The 25,217-nt window shown below is 41.1% G+C and overlaps 2 protein-coding genes across 12 annotated transcripts in view; one reads left to right on the forward strand and one right to left on the reverse strand.

Annotated features, from left to right (window-relative positions):
* The first annotated feature begins 696 nt into the window (after window positions 1-696).
* Window positions 697-2,041, forward strand: borcs7 (BLOC-1 related complex subunit 7). Of its 2 annotated transcripts, XM_062401803.1 has the most exons (5): window positions 699-862; window positions 1,269-1,331; window positions 1,463-1,506; window positions 1,591-1,611; window positions 1,740-2,041. In XM_062401803.1, the coding sequence occupies exons 1-5, from the start codon at window positions 731-733 to the stop codon at window positions 1,789-1,791; spliced, it is 312 nt and encodes a 103-aa protein (XP_062257787.1). In that variant the 5' UTR covers window positions 699-730; the 3' UTR covers window positions 1,792-2,041. The 2 variants fall into 2 exon arrangements, with proteins under 2 accessions (XP_062257788.1, XP_062257787.1); XM_062401804.1 differs by lacking the exon at window positions 1,591-1,611 and having other exon boundaries at window positions 697-862.
* Window positions 2,042-6,132: 4,091 nt separating this feature from the next.
* Window positions 6,133-25,217, reverse strand: part of nt5c2a (5'-nucleotidase, cytosolic IIa) — a 35,028-nt gene continuing 15,943 nt past the window's right edge. For 3 of the 10 annotated variants that reach the window (XM_062401063.1, XM_062401062.1, XM_062401064.1), the window contains 10 exons: window positions 18,292-18,345; window positions 18,063-18,146; window positions 17,812-17,853; window positions 16,551-16,658; window positions 16,182-16,248; window positions 15,370-15,540; window positions 15,186-15,237; window positions 8,830-8,890; window positions 7,811-7,987; window positions 6,133-7,705 (listed from right to left, as the gene is read on the reverse strand). In XM_062401063.1, the coding sequence (XP_062257047.1) occupies window positions 7,487-7,705; window positions 7,811-7,987; window positions 8,830-8,890; window positions 15,186-15,237; window positions 15,370-15,540; window positions 16,182-16,248; window positions 16,551-16,658; window positions 17,812-17,853; window positions 18,063-18,146; window positions 18,292-18,345 (1,035 nt within the window). In that variant the 3' untranslated portion in view covers window positions 6,133-7,486. Of the gene's footprint in view, window positions 7,706-7,810; window positions 7,988-8,829; window positions 8,891-15,185; window positions 15,238-15,369; window positions 15,541-16,181; window positions 16,249-16,550; window positions 16,659-17,811; window positions 17,854-18,062; window positions 18,147-18,287; window positions 18,346-18,676; window positions 18,922-20,700; window positions 21,378-25,217 lie in introns of those variants that run through there. The other 7 variants (XM_062401068.1, XM_062401070.1, XM_062401067.1 and 4 more) reach the window with 7 other exon arrangements.

The raw sequence follows: 25,217 nt of genomic DNA on the forward strand, positions 1-25,217 counted from the left end.
GCTCAGGTGATCCCTGAACCATTATGCTGCTATAGGCCTAGACTGCTGTGGGAACTGAGCACTTCTCTCTCTGCTTCTCTCTATGCCCCCCCACCCCCCATTTATTTCACTATATGTCACTAACTTTGTATTTTTTCTGTCCCATACTTTCCGCACTCTCGCTTATATTATGCAGGTGTCACTGACTGCTGCTGAAACTAGAACTGAAACTACTCAATAACAAAAACAACAATAATAACAATAATTATTGTTATTATAAATAAATGGTGTTGCTATCATTAATCACATATTTGCATCTATAAATATTACTCTTATTATTTCAACCAGTCTCGCAGAGCTTAAATATGTTGTCCACACAACTGTTCAAGGTCTCTTTCTTCTTTCTCCTCTTCCCCATTTTTCTCCTCAACTCAGCCGGCTGGGGCAGATGGCTGCCCTCATTGATACTGGTTTAGAGAGAGTTTTTTTCCTTTTAAAAAGTGGCCAGTATTTGCTCTCTGAGGAAACTGCTGGATTTCTCTCTCATCTTGTAAGATCTCATCTTAGATTCATGTGATAATGAATAACAACAGACAATGATTATTTACATTTTTTGAATCATTTTACATTCAAACAGACAATTTAACTAAAACAATATGAGACTATACTGAAACTGCTTAGTATTTTCATTTGCTTCTTGAACCTTAGTATTTTGGACCTGCCTGCACTCCGTCGCTAACAATAACTTAAAATGGCGTCAGCTGAGTCGCAGCCGCGGTTCGGCCAGTCTGTCAAAGGTTTATTATCCGACAAGGTGGGCTCCTGTAGCGGTGACGTGATAGCGCTGACCCGCCAAGTGCTAAAAGGATCCCGAAGTCAGGAGGTAAAGTGAAACCAGTGATTTTATCACAAGCTTCTTCAGGATGTCGCTAAATGAAGAGCGCAACCGGAAACATCACCAGAGCTGCGAGTGTTTACAAAATAAAAGCACCGCAACTACACTCAGTACCAAGCCCAGCGGCGTGAATTATATTTTGAAAGCTGCCTTAAAGTTTTTGTTTTCGTAAAAAATTGTTATTGAAGACTACTATGAACTAAATTCATAATGCAAATAAATACCATTGATAAAAAAACACTTGAAGATTAGATGTTAAAATGCACCAGACTGTCAGCGTCTGTATAATTGGTGTCTCGGAACATGTTTGTCTGACGAAACAACAAAAACACTGAATAGTTGTTAACTTGTCAATTTTTAGTCCGACACACACCTAATTGTTGTTGTCTTTCAGCTTCTTGGTCAAGCAGCAAGGAATATGGTGATTCAGGAGGATGCCATTCTTCACGCTGAGGATGTGAGTATGAACGTACACTCAACTGAACAGATATGAGAAAACACAGGAGTTTCTCATTGTTAGTGTTCATTGAGTGCTTGTGACAACTCAGTGAAGTAACAAGAGGTAAAGTGATTTATTCTTTCTTCCAGAGTCTGAGAAAAATGTCCATCATTACCACACATTTACAGTACCAGTGAGTATAAGTCACAAACTTGAAACCCACTGATTTTTGTTCAAACTGAATACTGAATTGTGTCTGTGTGTCTCTGTCGTTAAGGCAGGAGGCTATCCAGAAGAAGTAAGTCTTAACACCACCTTGTTTATGCTTTAGTGGCTCAAGCTGACGTCATTGTCTCCTTCGTAAGCCATAACTTAAATTGATGACTTGAACTGCCTCTTCTGTGCACACTTATTTCTGTCCCTCAGTGTTGAGCACTCTAAAAACCTGCAAGACCAGCTAAGACACCTGCTGAAGTGACAATGACGCAGGCCAACCTCAACCCAATTCAACAATGTCTGAGCAGGACTGAAACATCCACAGGATATATTACCATATTTGTACCTTAAAACTGTAGGCTGACTGGTTCAGCAGGGAGTGGGACTCACCACTAAGTACGGCTCTGTATCAGATACAGAACTGTGTTGTAAGAATTGCTCTGCTAAACAACAGCCATTGATCATTTGTAAAACATTTTCAACAGTTGTATTAAAGTATTGTTTTGAGTGTATCATCTTTGCTTGTCTAAATGACTCACTGCATCAAACTCTATAAAATGGGCAAGGATCAAATACACACCTGTTAAAAAGAACAGCTATGTATCTTTAATAAGACTTGTCTTTCCTTTAATTGCATGAGTCTAACACTTACCTCCAGTAGTGGAGGTTAGCACTTTGTCTTTTTTCTGCAGCTAAAGCTTCGGCGGAACAAGTACATGAAATTCTAACTATAATTGCGACCATGTTCAATATTTTTTTTCATTACACTAGTTTGATTCACACATGGGAAAATCATTTTTCTTGTTATGTTCAAAGAAAATCCAAGTGAACGGCAGAGGAAATTTCTCTTTTTGTATGAGGTGAAAAATACTTAGTTGTACAAAGTTTTGGTAGGGACAAATCAAATGTTCTTGTGGTTCAAAGATATAGCAGATCCTGGTGAACTGCAATGATTGAGTTCATCACTATCCAAACTGCAAATGTGTTCAACACACTGCTTCAGAACTGTGTGGTGACATAACCTAATAGGGTCTCTGCAGCTCAACACATCCCCTGTTCAGAGATGTAAAAGATGTTTTGATCCAAATATCCATGCTTGCTAAAGTAGTGTGATTTAAATTTGGCATACAAGAATGTTGTTTTAACAGTTACAATTTTCATTTTGTAAGTAGTTGAAAAGGAAAACAGTCTTGCATGGCCTTACAATGAAGAGTCCTTCTCATGCAGCCAGTATTTGGGTGAAGCATCACCACAGACTCATGATAAGGAGCAAAGGGAAAAACTTATCTGCAGCCTGAAGGCTGAACAGCTGCTTGACCCTGACAATATCCCTGATTCTGTGCTGCTGACTCTTGTAACCTAATCCTGCACGTGTTCAACACCAAGACATGAAGAGTTTTCAGCTGATGAGCTAGCTGAGAGATCCAGGGCTGTTATTGAGTTCCAACAATCCACAGATAAGGTTTATTTTTACCGTATTTGTTCCAAGTTACTTTAGACAGCACATCTGATCTGCTTTGTATATCCTTAAATCAGCTGAATTGAAACAACAGTAGCCTCGAAGGTACATAAAAACATCGCACTGAATGGGGATTGGACTGAGATGTATGTCCTCATTAAACACTTAAATTGAACATTTCGCTGGTGCTTTTGATAATTTAACATGAGCAATTCTCATGCAGGTTAGCGTAACCTGGAAATCTGTTTTGAACTTGAAGTGGTTTTTGCTCAGTTCACACAATGGTACTTCTCCCTGCCTCCACAGACTTTCATTTAAATCTCATGAAAACTGTGTTCTCCCAGCAGGAGACTCCTGAAAGGAATGTAGAGCTTTAAGTTAGTTGGTCCTCCATGAGCCTCTTTATCTACTGCTTCAGTCTAAATAGCATGTATCATATTATCTGATGCAATTCTCAGCAAATGATTCAATAACATTATAGAACAACAAAGATACCACTGACATAAATGGTAAAACAGAATATGTGATTTTTTCAGTAACATATACTGAAAAATCTAAATTAAAATATCAGGTCAGCAAAATTAATTACATATATCGCCAACATGTATGAACTGCTGTTGGCAAAAATAACGCAACTGATATATCTGATAATTACAGGTGAAGCTAGCTTACCAATCACCTTTTCAAGCTTTTCAACAAATAGACATTATCATACGATGTTCAGTAAAATATGAATCATTTTTATTTATTTATTTTATAATATGTGCAAACACAGTTATTACAGGAGTAAACAGAGAGTTTTGGTGTGAACAGAAACTATACAGCTCAGGGTTATGAGAGTTTATCTTTTGACAGAGGTGAGGAGTTGTACAGTGTTATTGCTGTGTGCAGGAAAGACTTCCTGTGTCTGTCCTTGCAGACAGCTGAACCAGTCTGTTGGAAAAAGTGCTATGCTCTCTGTCCACTAGGTGGTGGACAGGGTGATTGTCCATGATTGATAACAGTTTGTTCAAAGCCGTCCTCTCCACCCCCACTTCAAAAGAGTCCACTTTCCAGCCAATAACGGAGCCAGTCTTCTTAATCAGCTTGTTGAGTCTGTTGGTGTCACTGGCTCCAATGCCTCAGTAGAACATGGCAAAGTACAATGCAATGCCTACAACAGACCGGTAGAGATTTCCAACATCTTGCTGCACATGTTGAAAGATCTCTATATAAATTTTATTTGTATAGCCCATATTCACAAATTACAATCCGTCTCATAGGGCTTTAACAGGGTGTGACATCCTCTGTCCTTAACCCTCAGCACGAGTAAGGAAAAACTAAAAAAACCTTTTACAGGGTAAAAATATGTAGAAACCTCAGAGAGAGCCACATGTGAGGGATCCCTCTCCCAGGACGGACAGAAGTGCAATAGATGCCACGTATAGGGCGGTGTGGCCTAGTGGTTAGAGTGGTGGCTCTCCAACAAGAAGGTTGCCGGTTCAAACCCCACTCTCACCCATCTGCATGCTGAAGTGTCCTTGGCAAGATACTGAACCCCTAAATGGCCCCTCATAAAATGTTGAGTGTACTAATTGTAAGTCGCTTTGGACAAAAGCGTCAGCCAAATGACATGTAATGTGTAGGAGAACATCATCAAGATTAAAGTTTTTAGCATCATTTGATGAGGGTAAACATCCCGAAGGACAACCCCAACATGACATGCCAAGCAGTCCCGCTGCAATCCCAGTCCATGGTCAGCAACCAGCAGGACCACGTTCCACCATCCAGACCAAAACGCCACTCCAGTCCTCAGTCATCGGCGCCAACCAGGACCCACCACGAGCCGCGGTCCTGGTCCAACACCTGTACCCAATGCCAACGCGACACAGGGTTCGCCACTTCGATCAGCCCACACGACACAGAATCCGCCACACTGGATCCACCACCGCGTCCCCCAATGCGTGATCCACAAACCGCAATCCATGGTGCGGCCACAGAGGCCCTGGATCTGCGGGTGATAAAGCAAAGGGATTCCGGGGAAGGGGAATAGGGATGGAGAAGCTGGAAAGAGAAGCTCCCCTTGTGTCATAAATTCCCTTTGCGTCATCAGGGGTTTTTGCCTTGTAATCAATGATACAAAGATACAGTTTGAAATTGGGGCTACACTGAGGCTCAAGGTAAATCTGACTGGCTACTGGTTTGTATGGTAGTACTATGAAAACTAAGTGGCCCACTCAGTAGATCAGCCATCAATACTTCTATGCCTTTTTAAACTAAACGCTTCCTATTTTAGAAAATAGAACAAGTAACGTTCTCCCGCACTAATTAGCTCTAACTATAAGCTTTATCAAAAAGGAAGGTTTTGAGCCTACTCTTAAACGAACAGATGGTGTTTGTCTGCCTCCCGAACTGAAAGGGGTTACAATACTTCACTGTGACAACATCCTCTTCCAGGATACTAAGTGGCTGTGAAACCGTCCTCTTCCTCCTGAAGTCAATCACCAGCATCATGGACTTGGCCACATTCAGATGGGTATGATTTCTACCAGCTCACTCCACAAAACTGTCCACCAGCGCTCTGTACTCATCCTCCCTCCATTCACTTATTCAACCAACCACTGCAGAGTCATCAGAGAACTTCTGCAAGTGGCATGACTCTGAGTTGTACTGGAAATCAGAGGTGTAATGGTAATAGTAATGGTTTTGTATTTATATAGCGCTTTTCTAGTTTTGATGACCACTTAAAGCGCTTTACAGTAAAGTTTTACTGTATAAACTATATGACTTTAACATTCGTATAGTTTGTGTATGTGTTTCAGGATCTGACTCAACTCTGACAAATGTTTGTGTGGACTGTGATTTATAAAGGGAACATTGCGTTCAGGTGTGCTTGCGTAGTAATTTATAAATCCAACGGCATACGCCACTTTCTGCTTTAATGTGCACTTACTCTAGCTGCCACTGTGGCTAAGGGGTAAAGTATTCGTCTCTTAATGCGAAGGTTGGCGGTTCAATCCCAGACTTCCCCAACTGTATGCTGAAGCGTCCTTGGACGAATGGCCCCTTAGGGTAAACTAGACTAGAAGAATGCTGTAAAAATACAGACCATTTACCATTGTCTTATAGTATGAAACGTTTTATAAATGACGCTCCTGATCAACAATAAGTTCAGGTTTTTATTCAAACTTATCAGGTAGTGTGCAACATTTATAACAGAGCATAAGAAAGAAAATTATTGATCAGAATTAATTATAAATCAAACATTCTCATTCACACTCACTGTATCAGCTGAAAGTGGGGTGAATAAGACCATAACCGTTTAACAGTGCATTTTGGAAATATCCACATTACATCTATTGCCATTATATGTAAGGTAGATTGCCTCAAGTCTTTCTGATTCCATGGAATATCTGAAATGTGGTTCTATTGTACAACGATGAGGGGAAGAACTGGGTTATTAAAGAGGTGAAACTGTCTGTGAGCATGTGCTTCGGGAAGTTTATGATAAAACAAGATGATGAAAACATTTTAATCTGTTGCTGAACTGTGTTGTGTTTATCCAGAGTTGTGCTCACATTCATGTATATCAGTCCCCTATATATGCCTTTTTTCATCAAGATCCTTGAATTATTCCTTGGGAAATCTGTGAAAAAGTCAAAGGCCCGGTTTTGCATTATTAAAGACAGTGATAGAAATTCCTGAATTCACCCCTTTGTCTGAATACACACCATGTAATGCTGTCTTCCTTGGCCCATGTCTTTACCTTCCACCAAATTGTGTGGAATTCTGTTCAGTAGTTCTTGGATAATCTGCCAACAAACAAACCAACAAAGAGCTGGTAGAGGACAGGTCTAACTATAATCTCCTTTAAAGTAATAACTTATTCTTTCTTCTGTTGAACTATACTGGGCTTAAATGCCTTATCATAGCATCACATCCCTACATTGGACGAGTAGTCTTTGGAAGGAACAAAAGTATTTTTGTCCCAAATATGTATGTATGACAATGTTTGACAAATCTCATTCATTTAAATTAGGTTTGGTTAGCATCTTAACCTCAGGCACATTTTTAAGTGACAAGTATGATGCAGGAGTAAGAAACAGGGCAGTGACCTTTTTACACTGAAAATGCAAATGAAAACAAAAGACGAGTGGATTATCTTTCCTGATAAACTGAATGAAGCAGAACCAGGAGGATCCAGTTACCAACAGCTGCTCTATCCAAATAAGCTATAGATAATCTCTTACACTCTGTCAGTTTTTCTCACATCTTGATCTTATAATACTCTATACACTTTATTATAGTGAATTAGTTGGATCAGGTACAGCTACCAGTAAAGTAGTGAGTCAATATGAATCTACATCCAGATTGTTAGACAGTGTTGTACTACATGTAAAAATGGATCAACAAATTAACATGTGGATCTGACAGTCAGACTCAGCCCTTTAGATAAAGAAAAAGATGAACTTCGAACATTCAAAGCAGATAAACTAAAGTGAGACAAAGACTTCTTATTTTACTCCTCATCGTCATCCTCGTCATGGCAGTGTGTGATCTCCTGTGGAGCCTGAGGGAAGAAATGGGGAGGCTGAATCTCACTAAGTGATCTGTTCAGCTGGTGCCGTTTGCACTTCATTTCCTTGAAGTCAATGTCCTGGCGGTTTCGTGTGGCAAGTGGAGACTCTGTATCAATGACTTTGACGTGGGTGTGCTCCACTGTTGACTCGTGAGGCATCTGGAAGGTGAAAACTTTAATTTAATGCTGTGAATCAAAAGTACCTGAAGTAAAGAAGAGTGACACACACATTGGAGGCCGAGTGGCAACTATTGTGAATCTCACCAGTACATGTGCAGCTCTGAACAGATAGCTGAAAGGGTAGTGGAGCAGGTTGATGAAAGAGGCAGCATACAGGTCAGCATAGCGCATCACTTGGGAGGCAAACAGTGTTTGACGGGAGCCGCTGCGAAACAGATTTCCCATCATGCCATAGCACATGTCCATGTCATGAGTCACTTTCTGGAAGGACAAAGAGTAAGGCATGAAATAATTTCACAAATGATATTTGTCGTTGCAGCCATCATCTTTTTGATCTGCAAGAAAAAAAAATTTGTTTGTATAGAGGTGATTCAAAAAATGTTTCTACAAATTGTGTGTGGACATACAACTTTGGATTAATAAAGTTGTAGTGAAATAAATTGTGGTCACAGTATTGATAGCAGATTGGTAAAATGCATATATTTTAGTCGTGACAGCAACATGCACATTTGATGGTGCTCTGCAGTCCTGTAACTCTTTCAGCTTCTAAACCAAAGAACTATGCCTTATCACTACATTGAGGCTCGGTATATTAATTGGGCTGTGACCAGGGACACTGACACAGGTACTCATCATCTGTCATTGTATTGTATGAGGTCGTTTTCAGACATGACCTCTGGGAAATATCCGGACAATTGGCTACAGAGTTTACCCAGAGTCTGCCTTTCACACATGCACCATCCTCTGCATTAATCAGGCGAGAGATGGAGCAGCCAGGTGCAGCAGATAGAGGCAGGAAGTGACATATTAAGTGATTTTGTTTATAGCACCCTGGTACCGTCGTCGGCTCTCAACACAAACTCTCCTGACATATTAGTCTGTGTTTTCTATTTGTGTGAAACCACTTTTTCACTAGGAGATATTTTTTGTTTTCTTGTTTTTCATTTTTCGAGTGCTAGAAAACACTCCCTGCCACTCGCTCATGGTGAATCCAGTGTGGGACCCCTGGCTATGGTCACACATCGATTTCCGGAGAGAATATGGAGTACTGCGGAGTCCAGTGCATGTCTGGAAGCAGCTGAGTGAAACACAGGAGGTCGTACCTTAATCTGTCTCTGCAGGGAGCTGATGTCAGGCCTTTCGTTGCTGCTGCTGTCCAGATGTCTGAAGTCAAAACAAAGTGTACTGTGATCTAAGAACACAACTCCTTCCACATTAGCTTGATGCCTTACTAGTTGGAGTGCAAGATTAAAATACATGCGTGGGGTTAGTTTAATTGGAGACTCTAAAACTAAGACCATTCACTCAGTGAGCTCCACCTCCAAGGCATTTAAGTGGGTCAGATTGGAACTAGATGGGGTTTCCCATCTAGTTCTATAATAATATTGCTGGATACGGGGGGCTTCGCAGTCACTCCTAAATGTTTCATCTTTTCAGCGGCTATGGACACTCTACAATTGGCATGGTAGGCACAATCACCTTCTGTGTGCACCGGGTCAGCCATATTGACTGTTAGTTTGTCTTGGGTGCAGCGCTGGCTTTCACTGTTGAACTCCTGTTTCAGCCCCTGCGCCACCTGCCCCTTGCCCTGCGTGATGACGTAACTGCTGAACTACAAAAGCTGCTGGAGGGAGGTATGATCGAGCAGGTGGACCCCTTGGATTTCCAACTTAGTTGTCGCGAGAAAAAAGTCAGGAGGCCTGTGCCCATGCATTGACCTTAGGTAAATGAACAAGGCTGTGATCCCAAACAAGTATCCAATACCAACAGGAACTGACGGCCAAGTTCTACGGCTCCTCCACATTCTCCAAGCTCGACCTTCACCAGGACTACCTGCAGGTGCCACTGCATCCTTGCAGCCGCAAACTCACAGCTTTCATGTCCAACGTTTTTCACTACACCTGCATGCCTTTTGGTCTCAGCTCCGCCCTCAGCTGCTTTCACAAAATCATGGCGACCATCTTCGCTGGCATTCGCAGAGTAGTCATCTACCTTGATTACAGAGTGGTAGGGGAGAGCGGGGTAATGTGAGAATTTTTTTACATTTGCTCCCCTCTAGGCGAGCTAAAATGATATATCAGTAAAATTAAAACATTTCCAATTAATTCAGGATGTTTTCTAGCAATTGAAATGATCAGAATGTCTTCAGGACAAAGGGCAGTGAAAATATGATTGTTTTTAAAAAAGTGGTCTAGTGTCCCACTTTACCCCAGCTACGGGGTAAAGTGGTCCACTTACTTTTTCCACTTTAAAACTACCATAACAACACATGTTGTAATAGTTCAAATCCCGACAGCTAGATTGACAACCACTAATATCGGACTAGTAACAGAATCATGGGGATTGGTCAATTTATGATTATTATGATTCATGTGACCTCTTACCCTAGCTTACCTGCACATCGGTTCTCTGTCCAATTGGCAGGGACAGGGATATTATTTTTCTCTGCGTATTCAAATGCCAGTTCACGGACGGCACTCAACTAGCTGAACAGTGGAACTGTTCAGCTAGTTGTTTCAAGCTCACATCGTTGCTGTGCCTTGCAAAGTTTGACCTAGAGAGCCCCACGATCCTGACCTGTGATGCCTCAAATACCACGATCAGTGCTGTGCTGTCCTAGCACCAATGTGGCACTGAACGCCCTCTGGCGTTTGCCTCTCTGCGCCTCACCTCAGCTAATCAAACATACTCAGTGGGGGAGCTGGAAGCGCAGGCCTTTGGCGCTATCACTAAAAATAACAGATTGTCTCAGCCGAGTTGGCAACATTTGTGAAGGGCTGGGCATTAACTACATCCGCACAGCCTTCTAACCCCTGGAGGGAAACTGGGGGGATAAGGAGTTTCAATGTGACACTAAAAAACAGAGTCAGGGCACACCTGGTGGATGGTCTTCCCTTCTCTGCCACCCTGCTGCACTACCGGGTAACACCATACTCCATTACTGGCAGCTCCCCAGCCCTTTTGATGATGGGGTCCGAACTTCAGCTTCCTTTGGATCGGCTGCAGCCGTCTGCAGCTAAAGCACCAGCAGCCCAACAGAGCGGTAAGGTCGCGGAAATCAGCGTCACATGAAACATGACAAGAGACGGAGGGTGAACTGAAGTCATTAGACATAACAGCACGCGCGCACAAGCTCTTGGCAAAGGGTACATGCGGGGTGCCTGGTAGCATCGCTACTTCTGGTAGCAGACATTAAGCCTAAAAACATTGTTTACGCCGTTTTGAATGAATTTGAATGTCAGGGCTTACGGACACTTGGAAGACACCACTGGAGCAGTGTGGAGGCCTTTTGATTTTTGAAAGTCACAAATGAGGTTAGTCTCTGTCCTTGTCTTGTTAGACCTTAGTGCAGTATTTGACAGTTTTGATAATCACATTCTTCTTCAGAGACCATGACAGTTAACTGGCTTTAAAGGATCTTTCCTAAGCTGATATAAGTTTTTTTTAGGCTTATTACAAATATATTCAAACTAACTATGAGTCATCTGTGTACACTAAAGTTAATCATGGAGTTCCTCAGGGTTCTGTGTTTGGCCCTTTTCTATTCATCTCATTAAACTTCCTTTCGAAGACATTATTATGAAACACTTGATATACTAGTTATGCCCAGTTATAACATTAAGCTAGTTTTTAAACCAAAGTTATCTTTGCCCTTGACTTTTCCAACAATAATTATGTGCTTATGTCTTTATTATTTTAACAGCATTTAAGTGCCTTTTCAATAACAATTTTTCCCAATGAACTTTCACTTAGGATATGTTACAACAATGTCAGTTACAGCACCACTAATATATGAGAGTGCAAAATCTCATGTCAAGTATGAAAGCAACAACAGTCAACTAGCACACACAGATTACATGTGTTAATTAATTTGATTTTGATGATCACTCAAAGAACAATTAATATAGTGCAAATATGTGTAGCACCAATCACACATCAATCACACACTGCTGACACACCAGTTGGGGCAATTAGGTATTGGCATGTGGAATGGACTGGGATTAAACCAATTAACTTCTGGTTAACCGATGAGCCGCTCAACCCCTTAAATGCAAATTAGGAAGTGTAGAATAATAAAAACAATTGTTTTATATATGGCATATATAACTGAAATATAATGATATTTCCCCAAAACCCTCTTCTGTCTGACCATTTCTCAAAAACAATTATTACCCAACTGATTTTGGAGAAAATGTTTATCATTGTCAGTGTTTATCAGACAATAAACACTGGGAAATTATTCCTATGATATATGCTGCACAGACATGTGTCAATACAACAGAGGAAAGTTATCAAAACTTCACTCCCACATTAGTTGTAAATAGTTCAGCAGCCTCATTACGTACAACCATTGACATTGTCACCCCTCTGAAAAAGGAGGTAGTATATACTATCATTTTTCTCACTTGACCTTACTATGTAAAATGCCTTGATATGATGTATATTATAATTTGGCGCTATACAAATAAGTTGAATTGTACTGTACTCACGCTCTTAATAAAGCTGAATTGGCCTTCTCTTCATTAGTTTCTCTTTCCACTCATTTCTGAATCTGCTTGTGAGGTCCTCCTCAAAGGGGAGTTCTCTGTGAAGCTTGGCCCGTGTATTCCAGTAGATTCTGGTGCACATTATCTCTTGCTTGGCCCAGCTGATGTTGTGGTGTCATTATTGTCTGCTGGCACAAATCTGCTCCATAATGCGCAGAGTTCTGTCTCATTGCGCTTGTGCATTGAGTGTTACAGCAGTATACAATTCCATGTCCTCGGCTTGTAGCATGCGGCTTTTATGCACATGCCTGCTCCGAGTGTCTTTGAACTCTCCACCTCAAAGATCACTGTTGACATATCACAATTGTTAATGATCAACACCATGGGTGCCCACATTTTATAGGCTTGTGAGCTACCTTTGAAATGACCAGCTCAACATAATCTACCAACCACATAAAACATATTGATATTGATATTGCTGCCAACAAGAAAATGTACTGTGTTCCAAGATGACTAGAAATCGATTCCTGAAGAATTTGCGGAGCAGTTTGCAGACATGGAAAACTTCTGAATAACATCTGAACAGTGTTGATGATTTAAACAGTGCATATCAGGGATATCCCAGGAAAGTTAATCCCCTAGTATCTGCACTTCTCCATTTTCCCTGACACAAAGGACGCACTGTCCTATACCTGCCTCCTTTATCAGAACTAAGACCAGCCTTTATCAACTCATCAGTTTTTGTACCTTTAATGTAATGATTATCATCAAGAGATATCACATCTTGTAGTCACCATTGGTAATTCTGACCTCTGGCTTAGATGTCACCAGGTCATGTAAAAAGGGCAGGTGCCCCTCTGCTCTTTCCCTTTTCTACTCTTCTGCTTTGTCCACTCCCAACCAGGGAGACATCCTCTGTATCAGTGTTAATTTCGTTGACAAACTATAACGAAAAATATTCGTTAACAAACTTTTTTCCATGACGAAGACGAGACGAAGACGTGACGAAAACGGATCTTTGAAAATAAAAACTATGACTAAATCTATTTTAACTTTCGTTGACGAGACGAGACGAGACGAAAATGTTGGTGGTTGACTAAGTCACAATCATTTTTAAAACATCATCGTATCAGGCCGCCATGAAGTATCAGGAGCGGGCGAGTGAGTCTGTGTGTCTGTGTATGTGTGTGTGCCTGTGTTCTCCCAGATAGCGAACCGGTCCGTAGCTCCACCCCCGCCCCGCGTACTCGCTCAAAGAGACACAGTGAAAGCAGAGCTCGTTCTCGTTGAGCAGCCGCTCAGTGACCGACTGCTTCTTAACTATGGAAACAGTGAAAACACAGAGTTTCTCTGGTCTCAGCTGATCAGAGAATCAGCGCCTCAGCTTCTTGATCAGAGCAGAAGCTGCAGTTGGTTTACGAGCTGCAGTTTCTGTGTTCGCCTCCAGTCTGACCTGCTCTCACCTTTTGTTTTCACATTTAAAACTAAATATATATTTTTAAGCTATTAGGCTGCAGCTATGTTTTTACAGAAAAGGAGTTTAATGTGGCTATTAAATATGACTAAAACTAGACTAAAATGTCATCGTTTTCGTCAACTGAAACTAGACTAAAATGTGATTCGTTTTCGTCGACTAAAACTAGACCAAAACTAAGAAGGATAAAAATGACTAAATGTGACCAAAACTAATTTGCATTTTCGTCAAAAGACTAAGACTAAATCAAAAATAGCTGCCAAATTAAACACTGCTCTGTATACAAGCTCTTCTGACCTCCATGTAGGTCTGCCTCAAGGACTATGGACTATGAATTCAGCACCTGCGATCATGACACAGTCTCACACGCTCTCTGCAAGAACAAAAGGGCTTTCCATAACCTCAATACATTTTCATGGAGGTAGGTATCCAACGAAGCAAGAAATGCATTATTAAACATACAGAGTCCCAACGTTTTCCCAGCCTTGCCCATCTCCCCCAAACTTTACACACACAGGTGACCTAATCCACATGTTCTGACCATCCCACGCAGACCTCCTGACCTCTAGTCTATACATCATTGGGTATATGAACGTGGATACGAATCATACGGCACAGTTCTGCCAAGATAATTGCCTCTGCCTACAGACAGTAACACATAGATTAGTGAGACCTCGGACACCATTTCGTGCCTAGACCATTGAATAAGTACAGCTGATGAGCATGCTTTGTTGAGGTGTATGAGCAGATTTGCAAAAACTGATCATATCCCTTTTGCCATCATCCTACTACTTACACAAACGTATGTCTGTCCTTCTATCTGCCTGTATGTGGAACAACTATCTCATGAACCATTCATCTTAACAGCTTCACACTTGACATGTGTATTCTTAGTTGCCAAGGGAAGTGCAGTGTCATATTTGGACATGCAATGCGTTCAATATCATTAACATTTATATAAACAGACAACCAGTCTCTATCATGGCAGCCACATTCATAAAATCTCTTCCTCTTGTATCCACAAAGGAAAAGCACGGTGTTTGCTGTGTTTCTGCAATGCTTTATATCAGGTTGAATTGCAGAGCTTATATTTTGAAAAGGTCTGCACTTGAATTGAAAGATTTTGTTGACTATTTAACAGACCTCTGAAATAGCCAACTAGTTTTCTAAATTTACTCTGCAATATGGACTATAGACATCTGCATGTCTAGCATGCACAAAAAAAAGTGACAGTATATTGAATGCCTGTTTGAGGAGGTGTCACTAATGCCAAGGAATAAGTCTAAAGTAGCTCCAGAGAATTGCCATAGGCCAAGCAAACAGCCCATCCAAAACAGGAATGTTTAAAACAGACACTTCACTGGCATTGACAGTCAAAGTAAAGTAAAAACATGTTTTTAGAATTTTTGCAAAGGTCTTAAAAAATCATAAACTCGTCAATTTTTTCGGAAATTACATAAAACACAACAAACAACTGCTTTAACAGAGAGGAGCTCACTTGTAAAGCTCTGCCAGGAAGCATTCCAGAGACTGAAGCTCTTCAAATATGGCTGAAAAACAAACATTGGCAATTACATTGGTACATTAGATTGTATTCCTGATAGTTCTAAAACCCAGTCAGAGTGAAATCTTGGCTCAAAGTAATGATGCGCATATACTTATTAGTGTGTATGTTTTCTCACAGCTTTTGTCAGTCCACACTTGCAGCTCCTGTGCCAGCTCAGGTATCACCAGGAAAGTCCTCCAGCCCTGACGCTTCTTGGATTTGAGAATATCACCAAAAATGTGGTCTCCAATGTAGATGATGTCCTTTCCTTTGGCACCCAGCAAGTCACACACAATGTCTGAAGATCCTGTGAGTAGAGACATGCAATTTTGGGCACTTTTATCCCCATAGTCCATCCTCTTTACTGTGATGAGCTGAGATTCAGCCTCTACAAGGTTTATTTTACATTTGCTGTTGTAAATATAAGGTGTCTGCTGCTCATGCCTTAGGTAATCCTTTGGAGAAAAGGGTGTTTAGCAACAAGTTTCTAGTAGCAGCAACAGGGAAGTGTTTGGGGCAAAGTTTTTCCTGTGTTGCACATGGAAGTTATCAATGGCATGTTCACTTTTCTTTCATAAAACATTTCTTGTCATTGTAGCATGCTATAAATATATCCGGATATATTCACATATTCAGAAATCAGAAGAACTACAAATGTATATTCAAATTTTAAATTCCTGATGTAAATACATTTATAGCTTGTGTCTAGTTTTATTCTTTGATCAACCATTTGTGTTGAGTGTAAAACCCTATAATGCAATTTAGTAAATCAGATATAAGTTATAAATCCAATCTGCTTCCAATACTCTGAAACAAGAAGTGATCAGATTAACGAGAAATAAGAAATATCACTTCCAGACATATATGTGCAAACTTCTATGGTTGTTTCTATGACCATTATATTTTAAAGCAAATTAAATTAGAAGAAAATAATCAACAAGCTTTTACCTCCGGAATAAACAATGCCATGCTGGAGTGGTCCGGTGTATGTGCCGATCTTCAGCCGACCTGTGGTCTGAAAAAAACAAGATTCAAGCAAACACTCATACACAGAAGTAATGTATCTTACAGAGTTTGTCCTCCATCTTTATTCAGGACTGTGTTCCTAAAGTAAATTTGTACACAAGCAGGGACTTTTTAAGATAGAGAAGACAGGGTTTTCAGGTAAAGTGCTGACGAACTAATGTGAAATGACACTTAAGTATCTTTACAGAAATGCAGCGCATACGTTGTTGATTCTAAACCAGAAAGTTAAATGCCATTGAATAAACGCAGAGTATGATATTGTCCACAATGGCTTCCCCAGTACACACTCACAGTGTCGACCTGCCGCAGCACTGTTCCTTCTCCAAAGAACACAGGCTTCCGGGCATCCACCAGGATCAGGTCAAAGTAAGACTGCCAGGGCCGGTGGGGTGTGCCCGGCTGCGATAAATAGACACACACAGGCATGCCCACACATTAACCCATCAGAGCTCATTCAGAGATGTGGGGCATATTATCTGCCACCATCACCCAAATTACCACCTTTTATTCCATTGCTTTAAATCCAATTGATTAATTAATTATCATCGATTTATATATTCCCTTCTTAGCAGATATGAATCAATAAATCTCATATTTTTATAAGCCACTTTGTTGTTACTTTGCTGAAAAGAACAGTAATTCATGACTTCATAATCTGAGACTGAATCAATTAATTTGATAAATTTGCTCTGATAGGAGCTGCTGCTGCTGGTTCTTCACAACTAGACCAAATTCAACTATTACTAAACCCTGATCAAAAAAATGGATGCTATTCTCTAGAAAAGAGAAGACAGTCATACAGATCTAAAGATTTCTACTCTGAATGGGACATTTATTGAACGAGTAGATTCGTATAAATAGCTGTGCTTTAAAAAAGATCTGAAAGAACTAACTAAATACCCCCGAAGCCAAGCCCGCTTTTCTTTACAGAAATAAAGCATGTCTTTCCCAGGACAGCAGGAAAAAAAGTTGTACAGTCACTTTTTATCTGTTATGGACTACGGTGATGTAAAATACTGTAAATGGACTCTCTGGCCTTCACCCTTAAGCCCATCAATGCCGTCTATCACTCTGCTCTCAGGTTTATATCAGGCGATGGCTTTAGAATGCATATCTGTGTACTAAACAATTTATTGGCAGTTGCTGGCAGTAAGAAGGGAACAGCACTGCATTTAATTTATTTACAAGCACGTTTTGGTAAACTTCCTGATTATCTTACATTTCTTTCAACTACAGATGAATATCAGACTGCACTAGGTCTTAAGAATATTTTGGTCCCTAAAAATCTAAATGTGAGATTGGCTTTTAAATACTTCACCCCACACACGTGGCACAACTTACAGAAACTTAAAAAACTAGACAAGCTGATCCCTTTTAGTAAATTTAAAACAATTGTGCTGACAGAGCAGTATGAATGTATGTCTTTTCTATAAATTCTTTTGTTGCCATCCTTAGCTTGTTTCTTGTTGTATTGTCGATTACCAAATGTTCATCAAACTTACTGACGCACCATGTCTACTGAGATTGTTCATTATTTTATCATCAGTGTTACCTTTGGGCCATAAGAAAAGTCAAACAGGTAGGTCATAATTTTCTGTAAGACAATAGGAGAGGATTTTTGTCAACACTGGTCCAAAAAAATACATAAATCATTAACATGATATGACATTATTAGCACAGTCTAAATGTATAAGTAAGTAAATAACTTTCTTAGATAATATAAATAATAAAAGGCAAAACAAGATAGTACGATCTGGTTTGCTTTAAGCACTCTTAACATGTTAGACTGTACTGTCACCTCACCTCTGTGTATTTGTAATCACTGTTGGTGGCCAAAAACACTTTGGCTACTTCATTCATGCGACTGAGGAGGAGAGGAAGCTTTGGCTTGAAGGAGGAATAAATCAATATCATCAGACAACTTGAACAGCAAGAAAATAAGACTGAGCTAGAATGTTTTGTTACCACGGGACAACAGAGTGATGCAGTATTTGTTGACTAAAACTGGTACATGGTTGTTGTACGTACTCACATCCTTTACCACATACTTCTCCAGGTTTTGAACCGTTTTTTCTTTTAAGGACCCCTGAGAAAAAAAAAAGAAAACAATAAGGCTGGGGATGGACTGAGCATTGACCAGAGATGGCCAACAGTTGCCTGGACCGCAACTGCGAGCACCGACCGGCACCGTAGAAGGCTGTGTCTGGCGCTCTCCCACAGCTCTGCTCTTTTTTCTCTATCTTGTTGTTATTTATTCTACTTATTTTGTATCATGCACTCCGGTAAAGCGAGCCCTATCATCACATATGATAGAGAACAACTTCTGTCCATCGGTTTGACTTTGCCACAAGCTAAGGATGGCCACAAGCTAAGGATGGCGACAACAAACAAAGGAGACTAAAGGAGGCGCGGTTTACCTGCCGTACCTGGAACTCGGAGGCGAGGACGAAGGAAAAGAGGGTCGCGAGCCGGCGTCCTGGTCCGGCTGAGGAAACGTGAAAACCGGCCTCCTCTACCAAGCATTGTTCTGGCTAACAACAAGCTGGATGAACTTCGTAGAAGGATGGCATTTCAACGGGACATCCAAGGTGATGGTTTTCACGGAGACTTGGCTCGACCCCTCGATCCCGGACTCCGCCATTGTTACATTACATAACATTACATAACATTACATGTCATTTAGCTGACGCTTGTATCCAAAGCGACTTCATTTTATGAGGGGCCATCTAGGGTTCAGTATCTTGCCAAGGACACTTAGGCATGCAGATGGGATAGAGTGGGATTCGAACCGGCAACCTTCTTGTTGCAGAGCACCCGCTCTATCCCCTAGGCCACGCTCTCCCCAGTCCCCAATCCCCTAGGCCTCTTATTCCCGAGGGGGTCTCCATTCACCGCCAGGACCGGACAACAAACTCAGGTAAAAGCAAGGGAGTGGGTGTCTGCTTCATGGTGAATAATCTATGGTGATCTTATGTGAGAATTATTTCTTCAGGCTGTACTCCGGACCTGGAGCACCTCATGATCAGATGCCGTCCTTATTACATCCCGAGGGAGTTTACATCGGTCATTCTAACAGCGGTGTACATCTCGCCCAGCGCCGACACTAACCAGGCACTGGACGAGCTGCATGCGGTGATCGTCAGGACAGAGACATCACGGCCCGAGGCTGCGTTTATCGTGGCCGGGGATTTTAACAACGCCACGATGAGGAAAGTCCTGCCGAGATACTTCCAGCACATCAGCTGCCCGACGCGCGGAGCGAAAACACTGGATCATGTTTACACTCCCTTCCGGGGTGCGTATAAAGCCCTCCCCCGCCCCCCATTCGGCAAATCAGATCACGTTTCCGTCCTGCTTCTGCCTTCCTATCCAGCAGTGGACCGATCAATCAGACTCGACTCTTCAGGACTGCTTTAGCACAACGGAGTGGTGCGTGTTGCAGGATTATGACATCAACACGTACACGGACGCGGTCATCTGCTACATTAGCAAATGCATCGATGACGTCGTACCCAGGATTACAGTAAAAACATTTCCCAATCAGAAGCCCTGGATAAATGGTGACGTCCATGCAGGGCCGGCCCTAGCACAATTGGCGCTATAGGCAAGCTTCACTCCTGGCGCCCCCCCCCCCCCCCCCCCCCCCACGAAAACTTATTATAAAATTATTTCTGTCTTCGTCGAAGTTGCTTGGACACACACACTCTAACCATAAGCCTCAATGTGCTAGCATGTTCTGACAACACCAAGGAGGTTCGTACCTCAATTTTTGCCTCATTTTACCCTAATGTTAGATTAATTTTTTTAATGTCAAAGTATTGGTTGGAGATATATGTTATGGGTCCCAAAATTGATACGACAGCAACAAAGTATATCTGTAGAATACAGCATGAATGCAGCAGCAGTAATGACACGGAGCTTCAGTTCCTCATCCAGACTGTATCTTATTCAAATTAAACACAATTTCAAGTACAAGCATTTCTTTGAGTGTCACTGCATTTTTAAGTGCATAAAACATACATTCAATTATTATGGTGTCTCTTTCCTCCAAACATCTTAATATACATTATCACTCATAAAGAAATATAAACATTTACAATATTTACCTATTGAACATTAGCTTATAACTGGTCTTTATAAGGCACAATAACAATACATGAATTACAGAGTCTGTGTGTGTCGGAGCTGAACTACACACTGTAAAGTAAACAATATACTATCGCGACGCGCCTGCAAGACGACGTGCAGGTAAAATAAACACCTATACAGGCGAATGTAGCCCCGCCCACCTAGTGCGCGAGTGTCTCTCCTCACTGCCCAGCGGAGTTTCCTCTCACTGCCCAGCGGAGTTTCTAAGTTTTACCAGTCAACACGTCTCAATGACGTGGTGATCAAGCGAAGCTTTAGGAGCTAACGTAGGTGACTCTCACCAACTACTAACCTGTAGAATACAGGATGGAAGCAGCAGCAGGAACGACACGGAGCATTCAGTTCCTCATCCAGACTGCACCTGACAGGACGACTGCAGTAAAGTGAGCCGTCATCTGAGAAGCCAGCCGCCACCGGATTTTTTTTGCGCGTCTACTTGTGGCTTTACGGTAAAATAGCTTGGTTGGCTGAAACGGCCTAAAATTACTACAAATACAACTTTATTTTTATTTTTTTTATTTTTCAAACCTTCATGGCGTATCTGCTCATGTAACTTATCATGTATTTTTACTGCAAATTAAAGGGCAAGTCTATAAAAAATCAACAATGTGAACATAATGTAACTATATTTGGATGCTGATTAAAAATATTCCTTGAGAGGTTATAAGCTACTTTAAGTGGATTCCTGTTCATGCTGTCTCTGACTATGCTGACATATATTTTTGTGTACTTTTACTGCAGAATTACTGAGAAAATTAAAGGGCAAATTTGTGAAAGTGGCCCAATGGATTCATAATATTGCCATATTTGGAAGCTGATTAAAAATATTCCTTGAGAGGTTATAAGCTACTTTGAGTGGATTCCTGTTCATGCTGTCTCTGACTATGCTGACATATATTTGTGTGTACTTTTACTGCAGAATTACTGAGAAAATTAAAGGGCAAAATTGTGAAAGTGGCCCAATGGATTCATAATGTTGCCATATTTGGAAGCTTATTAAACAAATTCCTCGAAAGGTTATAAGCTATTTCAAGTGGATTCCTGTTCATGGTGTCTCTGACTATGCTGACATATATTTTTGTGTACTTTTACTGCAGAATTACTGAGAAAATTAAAGGGCAAATCTGTGAAAGTGGCCCAATGGATTCATAATGTTGCCATATTTGGAAGCTTATTCAGAATATTCCTTGAGAGGTTATAAGCTACTTTAAGTGGATTCCTGTTCATGGTGTCTCTGACTATGCTGACATATATTTTTGTGTACTTTTACTGCAGAATTACTGAGAAAATTAAAGGGCAAATCTGTGAAAGTGGCCCAATGGATTCATAATGTTGCCATATTTGGAAGCTTATTAAACAAATTCCTCGAGAGGTTATAAGCTATTTCAAGTGGATTCCTGTTCATGGTGTCTCTGACTATGCTGACATATATTTTTGTGTACTTTTACTGCAGAATTACTGAGAAAATTAAAGGGCAAATCTGTGAAAGTGGCCCAATGGATTCATAATGTTGCCATATTTGGAAGCTTATTAAAAATATTCCTTGAGAGGTTATAAGCTACTTTAAGTGGATTCCTGTTCATGCTGTCTCTGACTATGCTGACATATATTTTTGTGTACTTTTACTGCAGAATTACTAGGAAAATCAAAGGGCAAATCTGTGAAAGTGGCCCAATGGATTCATAATGTTGCCATATTTGGAAGCTTATTCAAAATATTCCTTGAGAGGTTATAAGCTACTTTAAGTGGATTCCTGTTCATGCTGTCTCTGACTATGCTGACACCAATTTTTGGGTACTTTTACTGTAGAATAACTGAGAAAATTAAAGGGCAAATCTGGGAAGTGGCCCAATGCATTCATAATGTTACCATATTTGGAAGCTTATAAAAAATATTTCTGAGAGGTTATAAGTGACATTGAGTGGATTCCTGTTCATGGTGTCTCTGACTAGTGGCCCAATGCATTCATATTTGGATGAATTTTTAAGATATTCCTTAACAGGTTATGAGTATTTCCAGTGGATTCCTCTTCATAGAGCCTCTGACTATGCAATGTCCACATTAAAATTTAGAAGAAACCTCCTGTTTTCAGACTCATTCCACTTCAACATGATAGTAGTCCATCTCTGAGTGTCAGTGACATTATATCAGTAAAGACTGAACTAAATTTTCAAAATGACTCCCCTTTAAACTGAAGAGGGATTTAGTTTTAAATGTATGATTCTCCGTTTTGATGGACTGGGACAGATAGGACCGCCTTCTTTGCCAGTGGAACCTCCTCTCCGGGCTCCAGGGAGAGTTCTTCGCTCTGATTTTTCTAACTACACGTCGGCATGGCGGAGAGCCTATGGATAGCCATTGGCTGAGATTGGTCAGCATTTTGACCCGCTGGGTGTCACTTTATTTCATTTAGTCATTCTCTTCATATTTAAATATCAGTTACAATATCTGTCCAGTCAGTCTCTGTTGGGGGTCCTTCGTCACCTTTCTGCTCTGCTCACTACCTGCACTCTACTTCACTGTGACACTTTTGCACATCGATGATTCAAACATGGGGCAACCAATAGTCCACTCCTCTTCAGAGTCACCTTCTAATGAATCAGAGTTTGCAGACTCCAGTTGTGGCCCGCTAACAGTCGGACACAAATCACTGACTGTAAAGGAAATGTCCCGGCTAAATATCGCAGCTTGTTCGGAATGACTTTCAGGATGGCAAGCATCCCATGGCTCTCTAACTTCATCTGGCATATGCTGGGGGCTGGATGTAGCTCTAGGCAGCTGAATTTGTCCTGACTGACGGGAGATGTTTGCTCTTTTATGAAACATTGAGAAGTAACCGTCATCATCCTCATCTGATACATTCAGATACAGTTTTGTCGTTAGCCCCCTTCGTCCATCCTCCTCCTGTTCATTCAGTGAAGGATGACTTCTCGTTCCCTGTGGTGCGTATAGACACCGTTCTGGTCCCTGTTTTCTCCACGGTGCGGTTCACGGGGATATCAAAGGTGAGCGGAACCTCGCCCATGTTGGTGATGTGCTCTGGCCGGATCTTCTTTTCAGTGATCTTGTTTTTGCAGTATGCGCGGAAAGTGGCCGGCTTTTCTTGGTAATCTTTTGGCAGTTGCTGCATGATGCATGTAATGCATGAATATGATTTTGCTTCGGAAGGCACGGTTCTTCTTTTTGTACCACGGAAGAAAGTGGTCAGTCAGAAACTCTACGTACTTAGCTGAGGTCATTTTCACACCGTCAGGGACCCTGAAGGGGCCTACCAGCTCTCTCCCCATGATTCTGGCCCAAAACATGACTCTGCCACCTCCTTGTTGACGTCTCAGCCTTGTTGGGACATGGTGGACATTCATCAACCATCCTCTACTCCATCCATCAGGACCCTCAAGGGTTGCAAAGCACTCATCTGTAAACAAAACTGTTTGGAAGTTAGTCTTCATGTAGTCCTGAGCCCACTGCAACCTTTTTTGCTTGTGAGCTTGGATTAGGGGTGGCCGAATAACAGGTTTAAGGACACTTGCAAACCTCTTGAGCATCCTACATCTTGAAGTTCGCGAGACTCCAGAGGCACCAGCGGCTTCAACCACCTGTTTGCTGCTATTCAATGGCATTTTAGTGGCTGCTCTCTTAACCCTACGCATTTGTTTGGCAGAAATCTTCCTTATTTTGCCTTTGTCTGAACGAACCCGCTTGTGCTGTGAATCAGTGACAAATTTCTTCATCGTCTGATGATCACGCGCAATTCTTTTGGAAATATCCAATGTTGTGATACCTTGACCAAGGTATTGCACTATTTGCTGCTTTTCAGCAGCAGAGAGATCCTTTTTCTTCCCCATTTTGCCTGAAACATGTAGCTTGCTTAATAATGTGGAACATCCTTCTTAAGTAGTTTTCCTTTGATTGGGCTCAACTGGCAAACTAATTATCACAGGTGTCTGAGATTGATTTCAATCATCCAAATAGCCCTGAGACACAATACCATCCATCAGTTTAATTCAAAAACTAAAAAATGAATGTTTAAGACCCTTAAATCCAATTTGCATAATAATGTGGAACGTGGTGTACACACACTGTACCGGTAATATTATGTCCCCTTATATTCCACGTGGTGTGAGCACAAGGGGACAGTGAGTGGGGGGCTGCAGCTGTAACGGATGTAGAAATGTGACTCAGGATTTGGTTTTTGGGTCTTTATTCACCTACAGAAACCGCAGACACCTGCAGACACCAACATAGGTTTACTGTTAAAACCTCCTTTTTCTCCATACAAAAGTCCTCAGTGATGAAAAACTAAACTGAGGTCCAACAGGAAGTGACAAACTTTCAGGGAGCACAAAGGTGGTACACAGCAACATCAGCACCACAAGTAGCACTATCTAAATAAAGTAATAACTTAATAAAATTCACAAATACAAATTATAAATAAAATAAATACAGTGCATTCTTAACTCTGTTACACAGTGATCAGTGAAAGAGTCAAAAATGGCTGGAGTAAGCATCCTGAAAACTGCTCCTGAAGGGTCCTTTCACTCTTTTATCCATGTCAGCTTTAACGGGTCAGGAGGGAAGAGGAAACTCCGGCAAGATAGAGGAGTCACGGTCAATGTGAGACTAGAGGATCTGGCGCCAAACTTCCACCTGCAGTTACCGCTTACATTTGGCGTTCTCTGAGTTTTCTACATTTTTTACCCCCTGTTATTAGGGTTTTTATGTGTATTTTTTCCTTTCTCTTGTTGAGGGTTATGGACAGAGGATGTCGCACTTTTGTATTCATTGTATATTTGTATAAATATTACTAAT

The sequence above is a fragment of the Platichthys flesus genome, chromosome 12 (assembly GCF_949316205.1).
Source record: "Platichthys flesus chromosome 12, fPlaFle2.1, whole genome shotgun sequence".
Taxonomy (NCBI): domain Eukaryota; kingdom Metazoa; phylum Chordata; class Actinopteri; order Pleuronectiformes; family Pleuronectidae; genus Platichthys; species Platichthys flesus.

Coding starts and splice junctions, on each gene's coding strand:
- borcs7 (XM_062401803.1), top strand. CDS start 731: ATGGCGTCAGCTGAGTCGCAGCCGCGGTTCGGCCAGTCTGTCAAAGGT. Junction 1,332..1,462: donor CCATTCTTCACGCTGAGGAT/GTGAGTATGAAC, acceptor TCTTTCTTCCAG/AGTCTGAGAAAAATGTCCAT. Junction 1,507..1,590: donor ACCACACATTTACAGTACCA/GTGAGTATAAGT, acceptor TCTGTCGTTAAG/GCAGGAGGCTATCCAGAAGA.